At 40.5% G+C, this 24185-nt stretch overlaps 1 protein-coding gene across 3 annotated transcripts in view; it reads left to right on the forward strand.

The window, feature by feature from the left end:
* LOC115224754 (rab GTPase-binding effector protein 1) overlaps positions 1-24185 on the forward strand; it is a 139758-nt gene that overhangs the window by 90890 nt on the left and 24683 nt on the right. For 2 of the 3 annotated variants that reach the window (XM_029795647.2, XM_029795648.2), the window contains 13 exons: positions 167-268; positions 2091-2226; positions 3003-3161; positions 5030-5134; positions 9881-9915; positions 10492-10771; positions 15814-15938; positions 16332-16553; positions 17266-17364; positions 18486-18524; positions 19836-19937; positions 20085-20274; positions 22859-23025. In XM_029795647.2, coding sequence (XP_029651507.1) covers positions 167-268; positions 2091-2226; positions 3003-3161; positions 5030-5134; positions 9881-9915; positions 10492-10771; positions 15814-15938; positions 16332-16553; positions 17266-17364; positions 18486-18524; positions 19836-19937; positions 20085-20274; positions 22859-23025 — 1761 coding nt within the window. The remainder of the gene's footprint in view (positions 1-166; positions 269-2090; positions 2227-3002; positions 3162-5029; positions 5135-9880; positions 9916-10491; positions 10772-15813; positions 15939-16331; positions 16554-17265; positions 17365-18485; positions 18525-19835; positions 19938-20084; positions 20275-22858; positions 23026-24185) is intronic. The other variant, XM_029795649.2, reaches the window with a different exon arrangement.

The raw sequence follows: 24185 nt of genomic DNA on the forward strand, positions 1-24185 counted from the left end.
GTTTGTGAAATTTGGGTGAATATTTTAGGTGAATATTTGATAATAGTAATAATAATAATAATATTAGTAGTGACTACAAGACACTAATTAATATTGACTTTATTAGTTTCTTGACCTTATCTGTTCTTTAAATGATGTCATTTAATATTTTTCTGCTTTTTCTTAGTTGTCAGATATCTCCGTGGATGAAGCCATGGCTAAAGTGTACGATACGAAAAAATCTCCTTCTTTGCCTGAATTTGATGAAAATATTGATCCTGATGAGAAGGTGAGTGTCTCTTGTTTCTGTTTGCAGCTTGAGTGCCTTCAGTTTTCGCCTCAAGCGCCTCCCACTTTCGCCTCGGGCACCACCCACTTTTGCCTTGGGCACCACCCACTTTTGCCTTGGGCACCACCTGCATTTGCCTCAGGCACCACCCACTTTCAACTCTGGCAACTCCTGCCTTCTCCTCGGGCGCCAGCTGCTTTCTCCTCGGGCGCCTCCCGCTTTCTCCTCGGGCGCCTCCCACTTTCTCCTCGGGCGCCTCCCGCTTTCTCCTCGGGCACCTCCCGCTTTCTCCTCAGGCGCCTCCTGCTTTCTCCTCGGGCGCCTCCCGCTTTCTCCTCAGGCACCACCCACTTTCACTTCAGGCACCTCCTCCTTTCACCTCGGGGGAGTGGGGGGCTTCTGCTTTCATCTCGAGCACCTCCCACTTTCTCATCGGTCACCTCCTGTTTTGGTCTCGAGTGCCTCCCCTTTTCATATCAAGTCTGTGGTCTTCTGTTTTTCCTGATTATATATTTTTGCAGTTACCATCATAGTTTAGACTGGTGCACATTGTGCATTTGCGTGTTTCGCTTGCCTATCTAGAAGAGACTTGAACTCAGAGCACAACAACACCACTAAGCATATTGCCTACCATGCTAATAATAATGATAACAGTCCTTTCTACTATAGACTCAAGGCCTGAAATTTTGGAGTAGGGGACCAGTTGATTAGATCAACCCTAATATGCGACTGGTATTTAATTTATTGACCCTGAAAGGATGAAAGGCAAAGTTGACCTTGGTGGAATTTGAACTCAGAACGTAAGGACAGACAAAATACCACTAAGCATTTCACCCGGCGTGCTAATGATTCTGCCAGCTCGCCACAATAATAATAATAATAATAATAAAAATAATAATCCTTTCTATTATAGGCACAAAGCCTGACATTTTTGGGAAGGGAGAGAGTTAATTATATTGACTGGCACTCTTTTCATTGACCCTGAAAGGATGAAAGGCAAAGTTGACCATGGCCGGACTTGAACTTGGAGTGCAATGACAGCTAACATACTGCTAAGCATATCGCTCGGTGTGCTAATAATAATAATAATAATCCTTTTTATTTATAGGCACAAGGCCTGAAATTTTGGAAGAGGGGACCAGGTCAATTACATCAACCCCAGTACTCAACTGGTACTTATTTTATCGACTCCAAAAGGTCGAAAGGCAAAGTTAGCCTTTGAGGGATTAGGAATACAGAACGTAAAGCGTCGGAAGTGATAGGGTTTCTAATTTAGGTTCAAGGCCAGCAGTTTTGTCTGATGTTCTTATGGTTCTGTCAACTCACCACTTAGAACTCGATAGAGTTTGCTTTATGTGCCGAATTCTAGTTTCATGGAACATGAACTAAAACGGAGACAAGCATGATAGAGTTAGTAGTTTTTGTAGTAGTAGTAGTATTGGGTTGGTGCATAATTGTTGTGGCTTTTATTAACAAATTTCATTCAACAAAAACAATAACAATATTTAACAAAAACATCTTTAAATGACGGTTTTGACCGTCTGCTAAGCAAATGGGAAGCAGTAATTGAGGTAGATGGTGAATATGCTCCGGAATAATCATTTAAAAATGTTTTTGTTACAGATTGTTATTGTTTTTGTTGAAGAAAAGCCTCAAAAATTATGCACCAACGCAATAGTAGTAGCTAGAGTTTTAGGGTTCCAAGGGTTTTTTATTAAAATTTTTTGAAGAGGACACCCTACTTTTAAAAAGGATAACAAGGTTTATTTTTGTTTAGATTTTTTTTGTTTTGTTTTTTATTCATTTAAATCTTTTTTTGCAGATTCAGCAACTGATGAAATATCTGAAAGCAGAGAAATCTTCACGGACAGATCTAGAAATGTTTGTTGCCGTTCTTAACACACAGAAGTCCGTTCTACAGACTGAAAACGACACATTGCGTACTGAGCTGCACGAAGGTAAGTTTGCAGGAAGCGAATTCCTCACATTGCCACACGGACATGGACACACGGACACACACACACACATATGTATGATATTCATGAACCAATGAGGTGGCCTTTATGAGGATCGCTCAACATGTTAGAAAATAGCAACCACATTTCTCTAAAAAGAATACTTTTACTTGTTTCAGTCATTTGACTGAGGCCATGCTGGAGCACCAACTTTAGATGAGCAAATTGACCCTGGGTCTTATTCTTTGTAAGCCTAGTACTTATTCTATTGGTCTCTTTTGCCAAACCTCTTTCTTTACTGCCCACAAGGGGCTAAACACAGAATGGACAAACAAGGACAGACAAACGGATTAAATCGATTACATCGACCCCAGTACGTAACTGGTACTTATTTAATCGACCCCGAAAGGATGAAAGGCAAAGTCGACCTCGGCGGAATTTGAACTCAGAATGTAACGGCAGACGAAATACGGCTACACATTTCGCCCGGCGTGCTAACGTTTCTGCCAGCTCACTGCCTTTTGCCAAACCACTAAGTTACGGGGACCTAAACACACCAGCATCGGTTGTCAAGCGATGTTGGGGGGACAAACACAGACCCCAAACATATACACACATGTGCATATATATATATATATTTTGGAAACAAGACATTTATACTACAGAGCCAGAGGTGGTTTCAGGTGGGTTGGTATCAAAAGGGTGAAATACAAAAATTTTGAGAGTGAAAAAACATGTTTTGCTTCTTTGTTTTATATTTTGTTTTGTTTGTTTAATAGTTTGTCGAATGTTTGAAGACGAGAAACGCGTTCATAACGATTTGAAGCGTACCTGGCAGATGGCTAACGACCAGTTCCTTGAGTCTCAAAGACTGATGATGATGGACATGCGCCGGATGGAGAGTGTATTAACAACAGAACAACAGCGGCAGATTGTAGGTAAGTCTAACTTGGACTACTAATCTTTGTTGTAACATGAGCTGGTGAAGGAATGAGTATTTTCACCAATGTCATCTGGCTTGGCTTATTGTTAATCTCTATCTATCTGCTTAATCTTAAATACTGGCTTTCTGTTGGTTACGACAATGAGGGTTCCAGTTAATCTGATTAAGGGAACAACCTCTTTTACTTGTTTCAGTCATTTGACTGTGGCCATGCTGGAGCACCGCCTTTAGTCGAAGTAATCAACCCCAGGACTTATACTTTGTAAGCCTAGTGCTTATTCTATCGGTCTCTTTTGCCGAACTTCTAAGTACCGGGACGTAAACACACAAGCATCGGTTGTCAAGTGATGTTGGCGGGACAAACACAGACACACAAACATATACACATACATACATATGTATATATACGATGGGCTTCTTTCAGTTTCCGTCTACCACAAATCCACTCACAAGGCTTTGGTTGGCCCGAAGCTATAGTAGAAGACACTTGCCCAAGGTGCCACGCAGTGGGACTGAACCTGGAACCATGTGGTTGGTAAGCAAGTTACTTACCACACAGCCACTCCTGTGCCTGTGTGAAATTAACATGCAAGTGGTTGAGCACTCCACAGGCACATGTAGCCTTAATGTAGTTTTGAGGAAAATTCAGGGCGACACAGAATCTGACAAAGCTGGCCCTTTGAATTACAGGTACCCCTCATTTTTGTCAGCCGAGTGGACTGAAGCAATGCGAAATAAAGTGTCTTGCTCAAGAACACAACGCACCGCTGGAAATTGAACTCACAAGTTTACGTTTGTGAGCTGAATACTCTAACCACTAAACCATGCGCCTTTACCACACACAAACATACACTGGCATTACATCAGTTTTGATGACGAGGGTTCTAATTAATCCAGTCACCAGAACAGCCTGTTCATGAAATTAACGTGCAAGTGGCTGAGTACTCCACAGACATGTGTACCCTTAATGTAGTTCTCGGGGTGACTCAGTGTGGCACAGAGTGTAACAAGGTTGGCCCTTTGAAATACGGCTACCTATAATTCATTTTTGCCAGCTGAGTGAACTGGAGCAATGTGAAATTAAGTGTTCTTGCTGAAGGACACAATGCTCCACAGGGAATTTGATGCACAGCTTTGTTTGTGAACTGAATGATCTCACCACTAAACCATGCACCTTTACCACACACAAACATCAAAAAATCAAATGAAAATTGTAGTTGTGATACCTGTGCTGGTGGCACGTAAAAAGCACCACCTGTACGTGGCCGATGCACACAAAAAGAACCCATTACACTCATGGAGTGGTTGGTGTTAGGAAGGGCATCCAGCTGTAGAAACACTGCCAGATCAGACTAGAGCCTGGTGCAGCCTCCTGGCTTCCCAGACCCCAGTTGAACCGTCCAACCCATGCTAGCATGGAAAGCGGACGTTAAACGATGATGATGATGATGATGATGATGATGAAACATGCACTGGCACTCCATCAGTTATGACGATGAGTATTCCAGTTGATTCAATTACCAGAACAGCCTGCTCATGAAGTTGTCAGGGATATGGCTGAGTACTCCACAGACCTATGTACCCTTAATTTAGTTCTCAGGGAGATTCACAGAGTGTGACAAGGCTGTCTCTTTTAAATTACAGGACACAATTCATTTTTGCCTGTTGAGTGGACTGGAGCAACGTGAATCAAATGTACTTGCTCAAGGATACCAGATGCTGCCAGGAATCGAACTCACAACCTTACGATCGTGAGCTGGATACCCTAAGCACCAAGCCATGTTCTTTTACCAGCCATCACTGGTCCACTGCATTACCTCTGTGAGTAATGCTATGTGTGTTTGTCTTTTTTGTGTCTTTTAGAACTACAACAGAAAGATCTGGAACGAGATGCTCAGGAACGGCGAGTCAAGGAACTCGAAGAAATGAGAGAGAAACAACAACGAGAACAAGAACAGAGACGGAAAGGTTTGTTTGTTTGTTTATGTTTGTTTGGTGTTGTTATTTTTAGTTGTTATTTGGTTATGATTTTTGTTGTTTTTATAAACGTTTTTAAAGATTTGTATTCACATGAGATTTTTTATTCATTTAAGTTTGCATGTCATTTTTTATTTTAGTATATCTTGGGTGGGTCATCATGCCAATAATAAACACGTGCTGGTTTGATTTCACTTCTATGTTTTATAGCCAATTGGTTAGTCATTTAACCAATTAACTAAACAATTGCTTAATTAATTGTTTGTTCAGGAGAGAGAAACACTTGCCATAGTGTAGCTGGGTGGCTCAGGATTTGTGGGGTTCCTTGAGTGCCCTAGAAGTCTTCCTGTATCAGGAGGATCACATCATCCTCTTATTTATACTGTATACCACATATATATATTCTTTTATTTCTTTCAGTCATTTGACTGCGGCCATGCTGGAGCACTGCTTTGAAGTGTTTTAGTCGAACAAATCGATCCCAGGACTTATTTTTTGTAAGCCTAGTACTTATTTTATCGGTCTCTTTTGCCGAACCACTAAGTTACAGGGATGTAAACACACCAACATTAGTTGTCAAGCGATGGTGGAGGGACAAACACAGACACACATACACACCCATATATATATATATATATATATATATATATATATATACATATATATATATCTCCAATGGGTTTCTTTCAGTTTCCGTCTACCAAATCCACTCACAAGGCTTTGGTCAGCCTGAGGCTATAGCAGAAGACACTTGCCCAAGGTGCCATGCATTAGGACTGAACCCGGAACCATGTGGTTGGGAAGCAAGCTTCTTACCACACAGCCACTCCTGCACCTAATATTTCAAAAAATCATTTGATTCTTTGTCAATCTCCACACTTTATATCTGTCTTTGTATTGTCCCCATCATCCATTGCCCTGGTGGCAAATAGATCATCATCATTATGATTATTATTGTTATTATTAGTGTGGTATACATTAAATGTAGTTTGTAGTGTGACCGATCAGATGTTCTGTTGCTTTGTTCTTCCTTGTCCTTAGGTCAGTTGATTCCGTGGTCAATTTTGTCCTTCGTTCCTTTCGGTAAGTGCTCAATAAAACGAACCCCCAGTAATGTAGGGGAAGTGATGCAATCAGTTACAGTAGACCCTTTAGCCCAATAGTCACAACGATTAGCCTTTTGCCTTGTAACACAAAGTCTATCTTTACCAGAAAGAAACCTGATTTTTGGCTGCTTTTTGTCACACCATCGACCTTGTTGACCCGTCAAGCCACATTATATAGGCAGCCTGTCTAAAAGGGCACAAACTCTGAGTAAGAACTGATAACGGGTAAAGAGGACTGTGTAGTCCTTCCGCAGATAAGCTCTCTTGCGTCGGAGGTTATGGTAAAATGCACTGAAGATAAGCTGTAAAGTGGTTGGTGGTAGGGAGGCCATTTAGTCATAGAAACTGTGTTGAGGAAATGGAATGTACAACTGAAGAAATTACTTATTAAATTAGTCTGTAGGCAACTGAGTTTTCCCCAGCCATGTGTACGCTTAATGTCGTTCTAAGACAGAATCTGTGGATTCAATGTGTGGCAAAGCTGTATACTTTTAGAATTTCAGGTACACTCCATTTAGTTGACTTCTATGTTGTTTCTATAAGCATAGATTCTCTGACAGGGTTAGGGTGACCTGGGGCTTTGGGAAATGACACCTGCCCAAGATGCCAGACTGTGGGATTGAACCTGGGACCTTCTGGTTGTGACACAGATTTCTTAACGATTAAATCACACTGCACCACACATACACACACACATGCATGCATGCATGCACGTGCACACACAACCTCACACACACACACACAAGCATACATGCACTCAAGCATACATGCACACATATACACAAGCAAACACACATGCACACAAGTATATACACACAGTTGTACACATGCACACACACACACGCACAAGTAAATACACACACACACCTCCCTGTCATCATTGTTATAACTTTTCCATGCTTGCATAGGCTGGATAGTTTATTGAGGCAGATTTTGGTACAGCCGGATGCCCTTCCTGTCACCAACCTTGATCTGTCTCCAAACAAAGAAACATCCCCCCACCCTACCCCCATGGTCTGGCATATTTTTTGTTGGATGTTGGAAATGAATAACATTCATTTACAACAATCATGTAAAGTCAAGACAAGGACACACAAATAGAGGCACACTCACATGCGCACACGGTGGAGTACTCAGCCACTATCTGAGGGGTACAGGTTTGAGTCCTGTAGCTGTCAACATTTAAGGTGAAGGCACATGGCTCAGTGGTTAGAGCATCTGGCTCACAATCATGGGGTAGTGAGATCAATTCCCGGACCAGGCTGCGTGTTGTGTTCTTGAGCAAGACACTTTATTTCACGTTGTTCCAGTTCACTCAGCTGTAGAAATGAGTAGCGACATCACTGGTGCCAAACTGTATCGGCCCCTTTGCCTTTCTCTTGGATAACATCAGTGGTGTGGAAAGGGGAGGCTGGTATGCATGGGCAACTGCTGGTCTTCCATAAACAACCTTGCCTGGACCTGTACTTTGTAGGGGAACTTTCTAGTTGCAATCCCATGGTTTTTCATGACCAAAGGGGTTCTTTACCCTTTCGTATATGAATATATATATATAAAACATAGTGTACATTTAAACACATTAAGAGGTGTCCATCATAGGACTACTTTACACTAGAAGGAACAGCTAAAGTCCAAACACCTCTTAATGTGTTTAAATGTACACTGTATGTTATATGAATAATATATAGTCTATTGACTAATTTTTCTATACGCTAAGCCACTGGTAGTAAAAATTTCTAAAATCTTTATTACTCTGATATTATTAATTATATATATATGGTCGTTGCCAGCCTACCCTGGCACCTGTGCTGGTGGCACGTAAAAAGCACCCACTACACTCACGGAGTGGTTGGCGTTAGGAAGGGCATCCAGCTGTAGAAACACTGCCAGATCAGACTGGAGCCTGGTGCAGCCTCCTGGTTCCCATATCCCCGGTCGAACCATCCAACCCATGCTAGCATGGAAAAACAGACGTTTTTTATATAAATATATATATATATATAATATATATATATATATATATATATATATATAAATTATTATGAAATAGAAAGATGAATAATCTTGTAGTAGATTATCAAAGTTTAACCGATACCTTAGTAGCAAAAATCACAGCAGTGAACAGCACGGTTGGAGGTACGGATTTCCTTTTTTCTCCTGAAGAGAAGACACAATATGGTCCATTATTCAATCGGATTTTGGTAATTTGTGCCTTTCGAAACACGTGTAGAATGAAATAAAACGATTCTGTTCAATCTGCGATCAGTCCATTTCTTCAATTCACCAATTATATATAATATATATATATATATATATATAATTTATATATATATATATAATATATTTATATATATTTATTTATTAATATATATATTATATATATATAATATTTATATATTTATATATTATATATATATATTTATATATAATATATATATATATATATATATATATGTATATATAATATATATATATAATAATATCTATATATATATATAATATTTATATATATATATATTTATATATATATATATTTATATATATATATATATTTATATATATAGATATTTATATATATATATATTTTATACTTAATATATTTAATATATATAGTTATATATATATTATATTTATATATATAATATATTTATATATATATATCTTTATATATATATATATTTATATATATATATATTTATATATATATATATATTTATATATATATATATATTATATATATATATATTTATAATATATATATTTATATATATATATATATTTATATATATATATATTTTATACTTATATATATATTTATATATATATATATTTATATACTTATCTATATTTATATATATTATACATATTATACACAGGCACTTGGGAGAAGAAGATGGGTCACAGTGTGTTCAGCTGTGGCTGATCAGTCCAGTGTGTGCTTTGAAGGCACTGGTGGTCTTTTGGGATTGAGGGCAAGGGGTTAGCTCTGTTCCCGTTTTCTTTGTCCCTCTGCAATTCTGTTCTGTTCATAGGAGGTGGCACCTTTGTTGGTGTAGCCAGACAGTGCAGTCTTGCCCTTGTGTTTCCCAGATGTCGGGGTTCAGCTCAAAGCTCCTCTGTGAGGCTTTGAGTGTATCCTTGCGTGCACTTTGCCCTCTACCAATCCACTGTAAAACAGTCTCTTGGGGGTGGGGGTCACATGTCAAGCATTCAAACCAGGTGACCTTCTCTCCTCAACAGACAGACATTCATATACATTCATATACCCAAATAGCATGTGCTTGTTTGGGTGAGATGCTTTATCTGTCGGATCAACAGTTCTTACTGGTCAGTACCCCTTCCTACCACTAACCACTCAACCTTGATGTTGTGGTGTATTTAATTTTTGTTCATCCAAGCAAACCAGAGTAAGCAGTGTTAGGTTCCTTACCATATTAATGTCTAAACTTAGGAGTGAAATAGTCAGTAGTTGAGAACCTGAATCGTGCAGTCACAGTACCTCACTTTAAATATTTGTGCCTCCCTTAGCGACACTTGTACAACTGCCCCTCCCATCATATTTACTAAAAATATAAAATGTACTGTTATGAAAAATTCTGATATTATGTCTCTATGCTTTTTATTTGTGCAGAGATTCTACAGCGACAGCAAGCCAGTCCAGTGAAGGTAATCTACATGTTGGTCTCTCCTCCCCTATTCATCACCGTCCTAGTACATCCTCTCCCATCACTGCATTTTGAGCCCCACCCACCAATTGAACCCCCTCATGGGCTGTGAAATTTCTAATATCAGTCATATTGGTCTATGGAATTTCCAATACCTCTCAAACTACATTCTGCTGCTGTTTTATTAAAGAAAAAGGAAGAAAAAAAGGCACGTTTGATAATGTAGTCCAAGATACACTATGACTGAAGAGAACAGAAAAAGATAGGGTATTTGTGGTTGGTACAGTTTTGATTGTACAGCAATTCTTCCTGCCCCTTCCCCTTCCCTTACCCCACCTTCCCCACCTCTACCTTCCCACACCCCACCTTCCCCACCTCCACCTTCCCCACTTCCACCTTCCCCACCCCCACTTCCCCTTCCTTCCCCATCTCTCCTTCCCACCTCCCCTCCCTATTTCCTCTTATTTCTCTCCCTCTGGCCCCATTCCCCCCCTCCCGCATTATTATTTCTCTAAATATCTATATTTATTTATATGCTTATTTCTACATTTCTCTCTCTCTCTCTCTCTCTCCTCAGACCCCTCTTATGAAGGCCCCCAGTGCTGATCCTCAGTGCAAGACATCAACAGTTTCAAGCAGCCTGATCGACCTCACTGTACAACAGAACGACATTGGCGCTGGTGTGAAGAAGTCCTTTTCCAGTTCCGATGTCAGCGATATCCAAGGTGAAGACTTTGATTCATCGTCATTACTAGATGCTTCTTTGACTGATACAGTTTCCAACACGATCCGGATCAGTCCCGAGAAGACCATAACGCTTCCCTCGTTGACTGAGGCTCAGAGGCGTGCGATTACAGGTATGATGGTTGTGGGACTCACCATGCACTTCAACTGCCAAAAGTTACTCCCAGCCCAACGCCTGTGTTTCTCGGTGGTTTTTGTTTCATGCCCCTCCGCTTCAAAACATGCACACCAGTATGAAAGGACGAAGAGTACACCACGCACACACACATGTATATATGTGTATATTTAATAATGATAATAATAATGATAATAATAATAATAATAATAATATGCCCGAAATTCTGTCCGTCTGGAACCCTGTGTGACTCAATCTACATTTGCTCAACAATGACATCTTCTACTTTTTTGGAATCAGGATGATCCCAGGATTGAAAACCTGCCCTTTATTTGGTTCTTGGCCATCCAGCATTGGAACTGGGTCTGGCTGGCGATTTGTTATATGCTAACAGTTGAAAATTCAAATTTTAAAAGAACTCCCAAAATTTGTGAACTTAGAAGTTTTTCATTTAAACTGAATTTAAAGCAATACCATGTTGGTAGGGTACCAATAAATGCTTTATTATTATTACTCCCTTTAGTTTTGGGCCACAGACCCAATTAACCCCCTGCAGGAACAAACTTAAAAGTCTGCATGGAGGGTGGCTTTTTCATTTTATAACCTTCCATGTCACTGAACCACGACTGTTCCTGAAAGTTGTTTTTTAATACTTTCTACAGACTGTTTGAAGTCTACTACCTTAGATCTTACCTTTATATCTTCATCATCATCATCGTTGAACGTCCGCTTTCCATGCTGGCATGGGTTGGACAATTTGACTGAGGGCTGGCAAACCAGATGGCTGCACCAGGCACCAATCTTGATCTGGCAGAGTTTCTACAGCTGGATGCCCTTCCTAACGCCAACCACTCCGAGAGTGTAGTGGGTGCTTTTACGTGCCACCGGCACAGGGGCCAGTCAGGCGGTACTGGCAATGACCTCACTCAAAATTAGATATATATATATATATATATATATACACAGGTGCAGGCCATGGCTGTGTGGTAAGAAACTTGCTTCCCAACCAACATGCTTCCATCTTCAGTCCCACTGTGTGACACCTTGGGCAAGTGTCTTTTACTATAGCCACAGGCTAACCAAAGCCGTGTGAGTGGATTTGGTGGACGGAAACTGAAAGAAGTCTGTCATATATATATATATGTGTGTGTGTGTTTGTCTTTATGCTTGTGTTTGTCCCCGCCCCCGTCCCATCACTGCTTGTCAACTGGTGTTGGTATGTTTACACTCCTGTAACTTAGCAGTTTAGCAAAAGAGACCAATGGAAAAAGTACTAGGCTTACAAAGAATAAGTCCTGGGGTCGATTTGTTTGACCACAACCCTTTAAGGCGGTGCTCCAGCATGGTTGCAGTCAAGTGACAGAAACAAGTAAAACAATAAAAAGTGTGTGTGTGTGAGAAGGCAAGTGGCCTAGTGGTTAGGGTGTTGCACTCAGATTGTGGGTTCAAATCCCTGATTGGGTGGCGCATTGCGTTCTTGAGCAAACCACTTCATTTCATGTTGCTCCAGTACCCCCTTTCGATTAGTGGGGAATGTTGGCCTGCTCACCTAGCCAGCAGGGTGGTGTTATTTGAAGGCTTGAACAATGCAAAATGCATTGTGACCAGCGATGTGTAACAGCATTTGATAGCCTGGTCAGTCACGTGATCATATGATATATATATATATATTTTAAAATTATAAGTATATGAAAGAATGGAGTTGAACGACTAGTTAACAAATATCCTTTATTCTCGACATATGTTTCGAAGGCTGCATATTCCTAATTCCAAAGGAATATGCAGCCTTCGAAACGTATGTCGAGAATAAAGGATATTTGTTAACTAGTCGTTCAACTCCATTCTTTCATATACTTATAATTTTAAAATAAACATACAAATTTCCGCACGAAGACACATAGTCTATGCCCTAGGGATGTAGCTTCAACCGTGTTCTTTCTGATGTGAATTTGCTACCCAGGTATCGGTTATCTTTCGAATTATCCTTAATAAGATAATTCATTCAATTACTCAAATATTATATATATTATATATATATATATATATATATATATAAAGTAATCTTTATGACCAATTTAATATGGCTGTCTTGTTAGATCATCAATGCTGTGTTATTAGCCTTTAAAGATCCTCTCTTATAGTCACTTTGTGCACAAAAGCATACACATAGATTGTAGCAGATGAGAATTGTCTATGATGAGCGCTAGTCAGGTACACGCTGTCAGTAATTACTCAGAGTAGCCACATGACTGAGTTGAAGGCAGATTTACTTCTGCCTTTATAGCACGTAAAGAAAACGTTGTTGTAGGAATGTATGCAGCATGTGTGCTACAACATTGCTTTGCCTAGCTTAAATATATATACATATATATATATATATATATATACACACATACACACACATGACTGGCTTCTTTCAGTTTCCGTCTGTCAAATCCATTCAAGGCTTTGTCCAACCCAAGGCTATTGTGGAAGATGCCCAAGATGCCATGCAGTGGGACTGAACCCAGAACCATGTGGTTGGGAAGCAAGCTCCTTTCCACACAGCCGTGCGTGATATGTAATGTAGGTTTCAAGTTTCAATTAAGATTTTATTGTGAATTTTATTCGCTTGTTACTTACATCTTGTTCTGAAGTAACCCAGACACCCATCGGAATATTGCCATGCTTCCTCAGTGGGGTCTATGTCCCCATTTTCAGAAACACTGTTCTAGTCCCAAATTAGTATTGTTACCATTTTCTGACCATATCTCTATAATAATTTTAAGAACAATAATGATGATAATCCTTTCTACTATAGGCACAAGGGCCCAAAATTTGGTGGTAAGGGACTAGTCGATTACATTGACCCCAGTATTTCACTGGTACTTCATTTATCGACCCTGGAAAGATAAAAGGCAAAGTGACCTTGGCGGAATTTGAATTCAGAACGTGAAGGCAGACAAAATACCGCTAAGCATTTCATCCAGCGTGTTAACAATTCTGCCGTCTCGCCACCTTAATAATAATAACAGTCCTTTCTAATATAGGCACAAGGCCTGAAATTTGGTGGGAGGGGACTAGTCGATTACATTGACCCCAGTGTTTCACTGGTACTTAATTTATCGATCCCCCCAAAAGGATGAAAGGCAAAGTCGACCTGGGCGGAATTTGAACTCAGAACGTAGCGACAGGTGAAATACTGCTAAGCATTTGCCCGGCGTGCTAACGATTCTGCCAGCTTTCTGCCTTCAACAATAATGATAATAATAACTAGCGGGACCCATGAATATTTCCTGGAATTTATGGTAAACTTATTGGGTTATTTGTGAAAACTCTATCCATCTGAAATACCTGGAAGCATCGCCTGTGTTGTGTCTGTATCAAAAGATGGTCGCTCATTTGCTTCTCACTGAAAAGGGAAGGAAATCGGAATACGATGATTGCTTAATGCACTTTATTTATGCACTTTATATGTTGCATGCACAATTTTATAGACTTAATGTGCAACACACTCCCTCTTTCTCTCTCACTCTTTGCCTTGGCCTCTTTTTCTCTCTCTCTCTCTCTCCTTTTTCTTTTGCTCTTTGCCTTTTTGTTCAGCTAATCACATGAAAGCGTTACAGATGGGCTAAGTAACGGAGGAACAAAACTTTGTTAAAAAACGTAATTACGCATTTCACTCACTACCATCAATCTCTCCCTCTTTCCCTCCCCTTACCCATCTATTTCTCTCTTCTCTATCTCTCTCCCCCTCCCCATCTCTCGCCCCACCCTCTCTCACCAAGTAATTTTGAAAATAAGGAAGACTTCATTAAGGTAATTTTGTTTGGAGTATAAATTAACATAAAAATATTTAAAGGAAACTTTTTAACCATGTAGTTCCCTTCTTTCTCTTCACCTTTTGCTCCCCACCCTACAGCATGTCATTAACACTTCTCTCTCCCACTTTTCTCTCACCATTTTTTTCTCTTGCTTTTTGCCTCACCCTTCAACTAACCATATGATGCATTTGGCCTTTGTGTATTATTATACTCCTCTCTTATCTCTTCTCTACTCACAATTCTTCCCCCTTCTCTCTCACTTTCATTCCACTTCCCTAACTAACTAAAATATAACAGGTGAAGGAACAAGCAGATATGAATCTGATTGATTCATATACAATTTATATGAATATCAAATTGTATAAAAAATTGTTAAAATATTTGTGAATTGTAGAATAATAACCAGTTTGTTACACATTCATTTTAGCCACAAAATCTTAAATAGGCCCCTAAGGGCCGTATGGACCCCAGTTGAGAACCATTGTTTTAGATCCTTTTGGAATGTCCCTATACAAGGGTTATAAAAGGCATGTTATTGGTGCCAAATTAGTAGAGTGTCTTCGACGTCCAGGTAGAACATCGTTTCTGCTCTCACCTGCCAATTTACACAGAGACTGGCTGATTCCTTTTCACACATGTCACATCTTGCTTCAGCGTATACCAACCTATGGTTTACCTCTGCTCACTCTCATGCCGTTAATAATAGCTGTTTTCACAGCTTCTACTCAACCTGGATATGTCATTATAGTTGGCCATATGAATTTAACGTGTATATTTCCTCCTCTCTCAGCAAGCTGAAGTACAGAGCTTTTGTAATCAACTATTTATGAATGCTATAAAATTCTTTGATTCTGTAGATTTCTTGTGGAAACTTTCTAATTCAGAACCAACCTGAAAATTATTTGTGTTGAAATAAAAGTCATTAAACGTTTGCAAGGTGTTGTTACACCATTCACAAGGGGCCTTATGTATACACCCATTGCAACAGTTGTTTTCTCTGCTCTGCCTGCACTGAAGATAATGTCCCCTTTCAAACCATTAACTACGATGACTCTATAAAGGGCCATGGATGCTGTTTTACTTTGTCTGGCTTGGTCATTGTATAAAGAAACCCCAGAAAGTGTAAAATGAATTCATTTCTGCTCAATGTGTTGATTGAAAGGGAAGAGGCTGTGTGTGTGTGTTTGTTTGTTGGGGGGGTTTTCTTTGTATTTCAATTTGGTTGCTTGTGTTCCAGATCCCACCCCAGAAGCTGAAGCTCACAACTCCCTGTTGGCAAGTGTGAAGTCAAGGACTGAGGGGATATCACTGGAAGGGAGGAGGATGGTCAGCGAAAAAGAGTGGGAACTTCTACAACAGGAGGTAAGCTATTGGCAAGGCAACACACCACACACACACACCACACACACACATTCTCTCTCTTTCTCTCTCACACTCTCTCTCACACACTCACACACTCACTTTCACACACACATACACACACTCTCTCTTTCTCACAAACACATGCACACACACACTCTCTCTCTCTCTCTCTCACACACACACACACGCTCACTCTTTCACACATACAGTCTTTCACACATACAGTCTTTCACACACACACACACAACTGCAGGATTGAGCTCAAAACTCTGTATTTGGGAAGCAAACTTCTTAAGGACCACCCAGCCTCGCCTGTCTCTAATTAGGCACTGGCAAATAAAATTAAAATTTCTTCATTATTATTATTATTTAATTTTACTTTTCATTTTTCAGCTGAAAAGTGCGCGAGAGAAGCTGGGTCGACCATGCGACATGTGCAACAACTATGAGGCCCAACTTCAGTCAGTGCAAGCGCAGCTGAAGGAATCTCAATCCAAGATCCAACAGCTAAACCGTTATTTGAAGAGTGAGCAACAGGCGTCGGTAAACCAGCGCAAATACCAGGAGGAGCTGGAGAACAATCTCAAGGAAGTGGCAGAAGATGCACGCAAACAGGTAATACTGTCTAAATGATAATACTTTCTACTAAAGGCACAAGGCCTGAAATTTCAGGGGAGGAGACTAGTTGATTACATCGAGACCCAGTACTTCACTGGTACTTAATTTATTGACCCCTGCCGAAAGGATGAAAGGCAAAGTTGTCCTTGGCAGAATTTGAACTCAGAACGTGAGGGCAGGTGAAATGCTGCTCAGCATTTTGCCCCATGTACTAATGATTCTGCCAGCTCAATGCTTAGGTAATAATAATGATGATAATAATAAAAATAATAATAATAATAATTATCTTTTCTACTCTAGGCAGAAGGCCCAAAACTTTTGGGGAGGGGCCAGTCGATCAGATCGACCCTAGTATACAACTAGTACTTTACTTATCGACCCCGAAAGGATGAAAGGCAAAGTTGTCCTCAGTGGAATTTGAACTCAGAATGTGAGAACAGGCTAAATGCTGCTTAGCATTTTGCCCTGCATGCTAACAATTCTTCCAGCTCGCTGCGTAAATAATAACAATAACAACAACGATGACGATGATCTCTCAGAGAGTGCAAACCTTTGGCAAGGCAGCACCATCGTCTTCTCAACAATTAGCTGGAGATGATTTTTAAAATGAGAATATCTGAAATAAACTCGACTGCTCTCAAATTTATTTATTTATTTTATTTATTTATATGCTTTTTTGTTTGCCTTTTTTTTTCCCCTTCAAATCTAGATATCTACTGTTATGACCAAACTTCAAGAATCAGAGAAATTCACAATGGAAGTGAAGCAACAGTTAATGCAGTCGCACCTGGAACTCCAAGACCAACTTGTACGTTGCCCTACCATTTCTTGTAATCACTGTTGTCCTTCGTTAGTTCCCTTAGGTCATCCTCATTGAGCAGACCCATAATTAAAGACCTTGTTCCGTATCTTTTATTCTTTCACTTGTTTCAGTCATCAGTCTGTGGCCATACTGGAGTCTTGTGAACTGCATGGCAATCTTGCTAGTGCTGGTGCCATGAAAAAGTGTTCTTGTTGGCATTAAAGAGGGCCTACAACTATAGAAACCATGCCAGAACGGCATTGAAATCCCCCCCCAAAAAAGCATCCAACTAGTACATTCTGCCAATAAGTTGATGTTAGGGAAAGCATCCAACCATAGAAGCCGTTCCAAAGATGCAGTCCTCGGATCTGTTGGATCCTGTCAAACTGTCCTACCTGTGCCAGCATGGAAGAGGGATGTCAAAAGACCATGGCTACAGCAGCTGACCATTTCCTTTGCACACTTTTCTCTCTGTCTTTGGAAGTAGACTGAGTAAAATAACCTGAAGGACATGGTTTTGAAATTTGGGTGAGGAATCGGACGTAGAACCTAAGTTCTTACCGAAAATTGAATGGTTTTGAGAATTTCAGTCTGTTCTACAAGGCCTGAAATTTTGGGGTAGGAGGTGAGTTGGTTTCATGGATACCTGTGTTTGAGTGGTACCTTATTCTTTCAACCCAAAAGGACGAAAGGCATAGTCGACTTTCGCAATACTTGGACTCGGAATGGCAGGATGGACACAATGCCACAGAACATACCATCTGGCATGCTAATAATTCTGCCAGCTCAATGCCTTCATAATAATTACAATAAAGGTTTTAAATTTTGGCCCAAGACCAGCAATTTTTGTGGGAGATGGAATAATTGATTACATTTGTCTCTTAGTGCAAGACAAATACTTCGTTTTGTTGACCCCCCCACCCCAACCCACCCCACAAAGAGGATGAAAGGCAAAGCTGACTGTGGCAGAATTTGAACCCAGAATGTTAAGACAGAAGAAATGCTGCTAACAGCCATCCCAGCTTACTGCCTTCTTAATAACAATAATAACAATAACAAAACCTAAAAGTATTAAATTTTGTAGTTTGTGTGTTTAGTTAATGTGTTTTCTTTTTATTTTCTTGTAGAAAACGTTGACTGAATCAAGGGAAGAAATCCAGGTTGAGGTATGGCAATCTTACTATTTAGTTGGGTGGACAAATATGTGTGTGTGTGTGTATCACTGGATGTTGTTGTTGTGTATATAGTATGTGTGTATATTGTGTGTGTGTGTGTGTGTTATATATATATATATATATAGTTAATCCAAACAAGAAAACACAAAAAAACACAACAATGCGAGGACGTGGAACAAATTAAGTATTATTGGACGCTCAGGAAAGAAGGGAAGAAGGAGGGTTTAACGTTTCGAGCAGAGCTCTTCGTCGGAAACATAGGAGAAGGAAAGATCCTGAGAAGGGAAGACAGAGGAAAAAAATCGCCAGCAGTACTCACGACATACTCTTTGACATTCTTCCAGCAACTCCAGGGTTGGTTGAGATCTCCAGCCCTGTTAGGTAATTCCCCTAAGAGAAGTCCACACTTCTGTAAAACCTACAGCTTGGTGGTCACTGCAGTTGTCTTAGCCCCCACTGAGCCCCTGTGGTCAGTTGCCCAAGTTTAAAAAGCTTCAGATTGGACTGGGTAGACTGACTCTCACTTTAGAACTACTAAACACAGACAGGAAGAGAAGCCCAGCATTGATGGAGTAGAGACAAAAACGACAGGTACTGAATGGTGTTGGCTATTGCAGTCTCATCTCTGCTTGCAGATGCTCACTCGTCCTCATAATCTTCAGACCCAAAGAACTGCTAGCATTAAATTTATCAATTGATGAAAAAATGAGTTGGGTTAACATGGCTTGAATAGTTGTTAGAATGGGCTGGGTTTGCATGAATTTAATTTACGAGAGAGAAGAGATGAGAGAAAGCAACCGTGGAATTGATCAATGGAATGGAACGAAATGTTTTTGTTCTTTGTCTTTCATCATCATCATCATCATCGTTTAACGTCCGCTTTCCATGCTAGCATGGGTTGGACGATTCAACTGGGGTCTGGGAAGCCGAAGGCTGCACCAGGCCAGTCAGATCTGGCAGTGTTTCTACAGCTGGATGCCCTTCCTAACGCCAACCACTCCGAGAGTGTAGTGGGTGATTTTATGTGCCACCGACACAGGTGCCAGACGAGGCTGGCGAACGGCCACGCTCGGATGGTGTTTTTTACGTGCCACCGGCACGAAGGCCAGTCAATGCGGTACTGGCTACGGCCATGTTCAGATGGTTTTCGTATGTGCCACTGGCATTGGTACCACAAAACTACAAATTCCATTAATGTTCATCGAGTTTGCTTTTGATTTTGTCCATTTTTTAAAAATGAAAAAAATCTTTAAAAAGTCTTTAAAAATGAAATTAATGTTGTTTCCCCCTTTATTTCCGCAGCTGGATCGACTGACTCAGGAAAACGATTCTCTTGTCGGCAAGCATTCCAAACATTCTCAACAATTACAGAATGAAGACATCAACCTTCCTAACAATCTTGAAGTAAGACACAACTCTTTACATAGCTTTCTTCAAATCAAATATGTGCGTTTGGGTTTGATCGTCTGAACGTTCAGGTATTGCTTGTTCCTTCTCTTCATCCGGAAAACTTTTGTTTGATTTTAGTTGGGTTTCTTTGGAATTTTTCAGGAAATGCAGCTGTTATTATTGAAGTACCGAGAAGAGATTATTGCTGCCAAAGTGGCAAAGGAACACATAGAAGACACCCTGAAGAGTGAGATCCTGTTTCTCAAAGACAGGGCACTGGCTGACCAGCAAGAAAAGAACACTCTTGAAGAGACTTTGTCACAGGAAGTCAGTACTTTACAAGAACGGCTAGGTAGGAGGATTTCAGCTCTCGTTGCTTTTGTTTTACCATTGTCTGACCCAGTGGTGGTGGTGGGGGTGGGTGGCAAAGCCAACCTTTTGTCACCATTTCTCTGTTGAAATATACAAACTTTGTTTCAATTTATTTTGAAAATAATGGCCGAAGCCAGTGCCGCCTCGACTGGCTTCCATGCAGGTGGCACGTAAAATGCACCAATCCGAACGTGGCCGTAGCCAGTACCGCATTGACTGGCTTCCATGCAGGTGGCACGTAAAATGCACCAATCCGACCGTGGCCGATGCCAGCCTTGCCTGGCTCCAGTGCCGGTGGCACATAAAAAGCACCCACTACACTCACGGAGTGGTTGGCGTTAGGAAGGGCATCCAGCTGTAGAAACATTGCCAGATCAGACTGGAGCCTGGTGCAGCCTCCTGGCTTCCCAGATCCCCGGTCGAACCGTCCAACCCATGCTAGCATGACAAACGGATGTTAAACGATGATGATGATGATGATGAAGAATTTACTAAAGCTAGTGTTTAGAAGATAAATTAACAAAGTTTTTAAGCAAGATTTTGATTTAGATCACTTTAACCCTTTTGTTGCCATATTTCTGTTGAAACACATTGCCTTTGTTTCAATTAGTTGTAAACAACTTTGTCATTATTAAGCTAGTATTAGGAACATAAATTAACATTAAAGTTTGATGGAAAGTTTTAATTTAGATCACTTTAACCCCTTCCTAACACCAGCCATGGTTAAGAAGTTCACTTCTCAGCCACATGGTTTCATATTCACTCCCACTGTGTGGTAACTTTGGACAAGCATCTCCTATGATGGTCCCAGGCCAATCTAAGCTATGAGTGGATTTTGGTAGACAGAAACTGACAGAAATCAGTTGTTTGTATATAAAATTATTAGCGACAGAGGGTAAAGGGTAAGGACCCCCTTCGGTCATGAATGACCATAGGATTGCACCAAGGTGCAAGTCCAGGTCAGGTTCTTTACGGAAGACTAGCAGTCGCTCATGCATACCGGCCTCCCCTCTCCATGCCACTGATTTTATCCAAGGGAAAGACTAAGAGGCTGATACAGCTTGGCACCAGTGATGTCGCTACTTGTTTCTACAGATGAGTGAACTGGAGCCACATGAAATAAAGTGTCTTGCTCAAGAACGCAACATGCAGCCCAGTCCAGGAATTGAACTCTCTACCTCATGGTTGTGAGCCTGACACTATGGCCACTGAGCCATGCAAAAGTAGTATTAACGCCAGAAGCTAATATTTAACCCCACTGGTTGTGTTAGAACAGAAAATACTGTGATGTTACCACGAGAGAGAAAGTCTCACATTGGCTTCCAGTGCATATAAGCTCTCTTGTTTATATTGCTAGAGGGGAGATAAATCACCTGCCATTGCCATCACTGTGACCACCAGGTCACATGATTTCGGCCTTCTCTGGCCTTGTCAATGGTAGATGTTCAGACGCTGGAGATAGCAGCAACGTGTCTGCTAGCAATGTATACATATGTGATTGTGTGTTTGGCATTTGCTTCTCATCGCATACTGGCTCTCCCACTGGTGTCACTTTCTTGGCTGCAGTCCACCATGATGGCCTGTCTGGGCTTCTTGACACATCCTGACATGTTGTGTAGGTCTTTGTTGACAGGGGGCTCCTTGCAGTGCCATTTGTTTCCCGTTCTCTGCACGAAGCATGTCTAACAGTTTGTTGTTTGATAGGCTGGGAGATCACCATCTCACCTGCAAACAGGGGAGTGTTGGTGACAGGGAGAGCATCTGGATGTAAACAGTCTGCCTAAGTAAATGCTGTCGAACCCTTGAATGCACTGTAAAGTGGACATTAAAATGATGATAATCTATCTACCTATCTATCCGTCCTTCATTGTATCTATATATCTATATCTGTCTATCTGTCTGTCCAGCCGTCCATTCATCTATCTTTATTTCTTTATTGCCCACAAGGGGCTAAACACAGAGAGGTCAAACAAGGACAGACAAACAGATTAAGTCGATTATATTGACCCCAGGGTGTAACTGGTACTTATTTAATCGACCCCGAAAGGATGAAAGGCAAAGTCGACCTCGGTGGAATTTGAACTCAGAACATAGCGGCAGATGAAATACCTATTTCTTTATTACCCACAAGGGGCTAAACACAGAGGGGACAAACAAGGACAGACATAGGTATTAAGTCGATTACATCGACCCCATACGTAACTGGTACTTAATTTATCGACCCCGAAAGGATGAAAGGCAAAGTTGACCTCGGCGGAATTTGAACTCAGAACATAGCGGCAAATGAAATACCGCAAAGCATTTCGCCCGGCGTGCTAACATTTCTGCCAGCTCGCCAACTTATCCATCCATCTACCCAGCTTATGTATCTGTCTGTCCTATCTATTTCCTCTATCCAATCCATCTGTACCACCTGTCTGTCCGTCTGTCCATCCATCCATCCATCTTTATATTGCTAAATTAATAACTAAAAACAAAGCAATCTGTTTATGCCTTTTCCATTAATTAACACTTACGAACTGTCTCTAATTCAATGTCTCTCTCTTCGTCTTTGCGTGTTGCAGCAATTTTGGAAAGCTGTAAGTCAGAACTGGAGCGGGAATCGTCGGTGCGTGCGGAGACGGAAACAAAACTGCGAGACTCGGACCAGTCTCTGAAGAAGATCCAGACCAAGTCAAAGCAACTAATCAATGCCTTAACACAACAGTTAGACGAACAAACCACGCAACGGGTAGGCCCAGAGTTAGCTTCTTTATTTGACTTATTTGGACTGACATCGAGAGATGTAAATAAGAAACGGCACTCACCGGCAGCGCCATCTGCTGGCACTTCTACTGCTACTATTACTACTCGTCCTCCTCCTACTACTACTACTTCTAAAAATTCCCACCATGCCCCCAACTAACAAATATACAAACACACTGATATAAACACTCCGTAGTATGCGTGTATCTATGTTTGCATGGCTACGTTTGTGTTTGTTTGTATATGTGTGTATATGTGTTCGTTAAAAAAAAAGTGAAAGAGATTTTTAGTTTTTTGTTTTGTTTGTTGTTTGTTTTTGTGTTTTCTTTCTAGTTATTTTTTTATTTAGGTTTTTCTTTAGTTGTTTTTTTCTTTGTTTTTTATGTATTGTCATGCGCAAGCCCCCCCCCCCCCCTCTGCCGTCCTATCTTCCCGTCCCTGCCAACTCCGCATCTACCGCCATACACTTCTTTCTCCCTTTCACTCTTTCTTTCTCCCTTTCACTCTTTCTTTCTTTCTTTCTTTCTTTCTTTCCCTCCTCCTCCTTCTCTAGAATTTATTGTCCTCTTCGTTTAATACATTACTCTTCAAAAACTAATTAATTAAAAAAAAAAACTAAATAAAGTTTACTACTGCTAATACTAATAATAATAATCCTTTCTACTAAAGGCACAAGGCCTGGAATTTGTGTGGGGAGAGACAGTCAATCACATTGACCTTAGTATTTGACCCTGAAATTTATTGACCCTGAAAGGATGAAAAGCAAAGTCAATCTCGGCAGAATTTGAACACAGAACATGAAAATGTATGAAATGCCGCTAAGCATTTTACCCAGCATGCTAACAATTCTGCCAGCTCACCACCTTAATAATAATAATAATAATAATAATAATAATAATGATGATGATGATAATATTAATAATCATGTGGTCGACCAGACTATTCGGATGTTGTTATACATCGCTGGTCACAATGCGCTTTGCATCATTTTTAGCTTTTGAATGATGCCACCCCACTGGCTAACTGAGCAGGCCAACGTTTCCTTCTGACCGAAAGGCTGCTCCATGACAGGGTGACCCATTGACAGCTTAGTGGACTGGAGCAATGTGATATGAAGTGTGCTTTGCTCAAGAACACAATGTGTGA

Source organism: Octopus sinensis, linkage group LG26 (assembly GCF_006345805.1).
Source record: "Octopus sinensis linkage group LG26, ASM634580v1, whole genome shotgun sequence".
NCBI classification, from domain to species: Eukaryota; Metazoa; Mollusca; class Cephalopoda; order Octopoda; family Octopodidae; genus Octopus; species Octopus sinensis.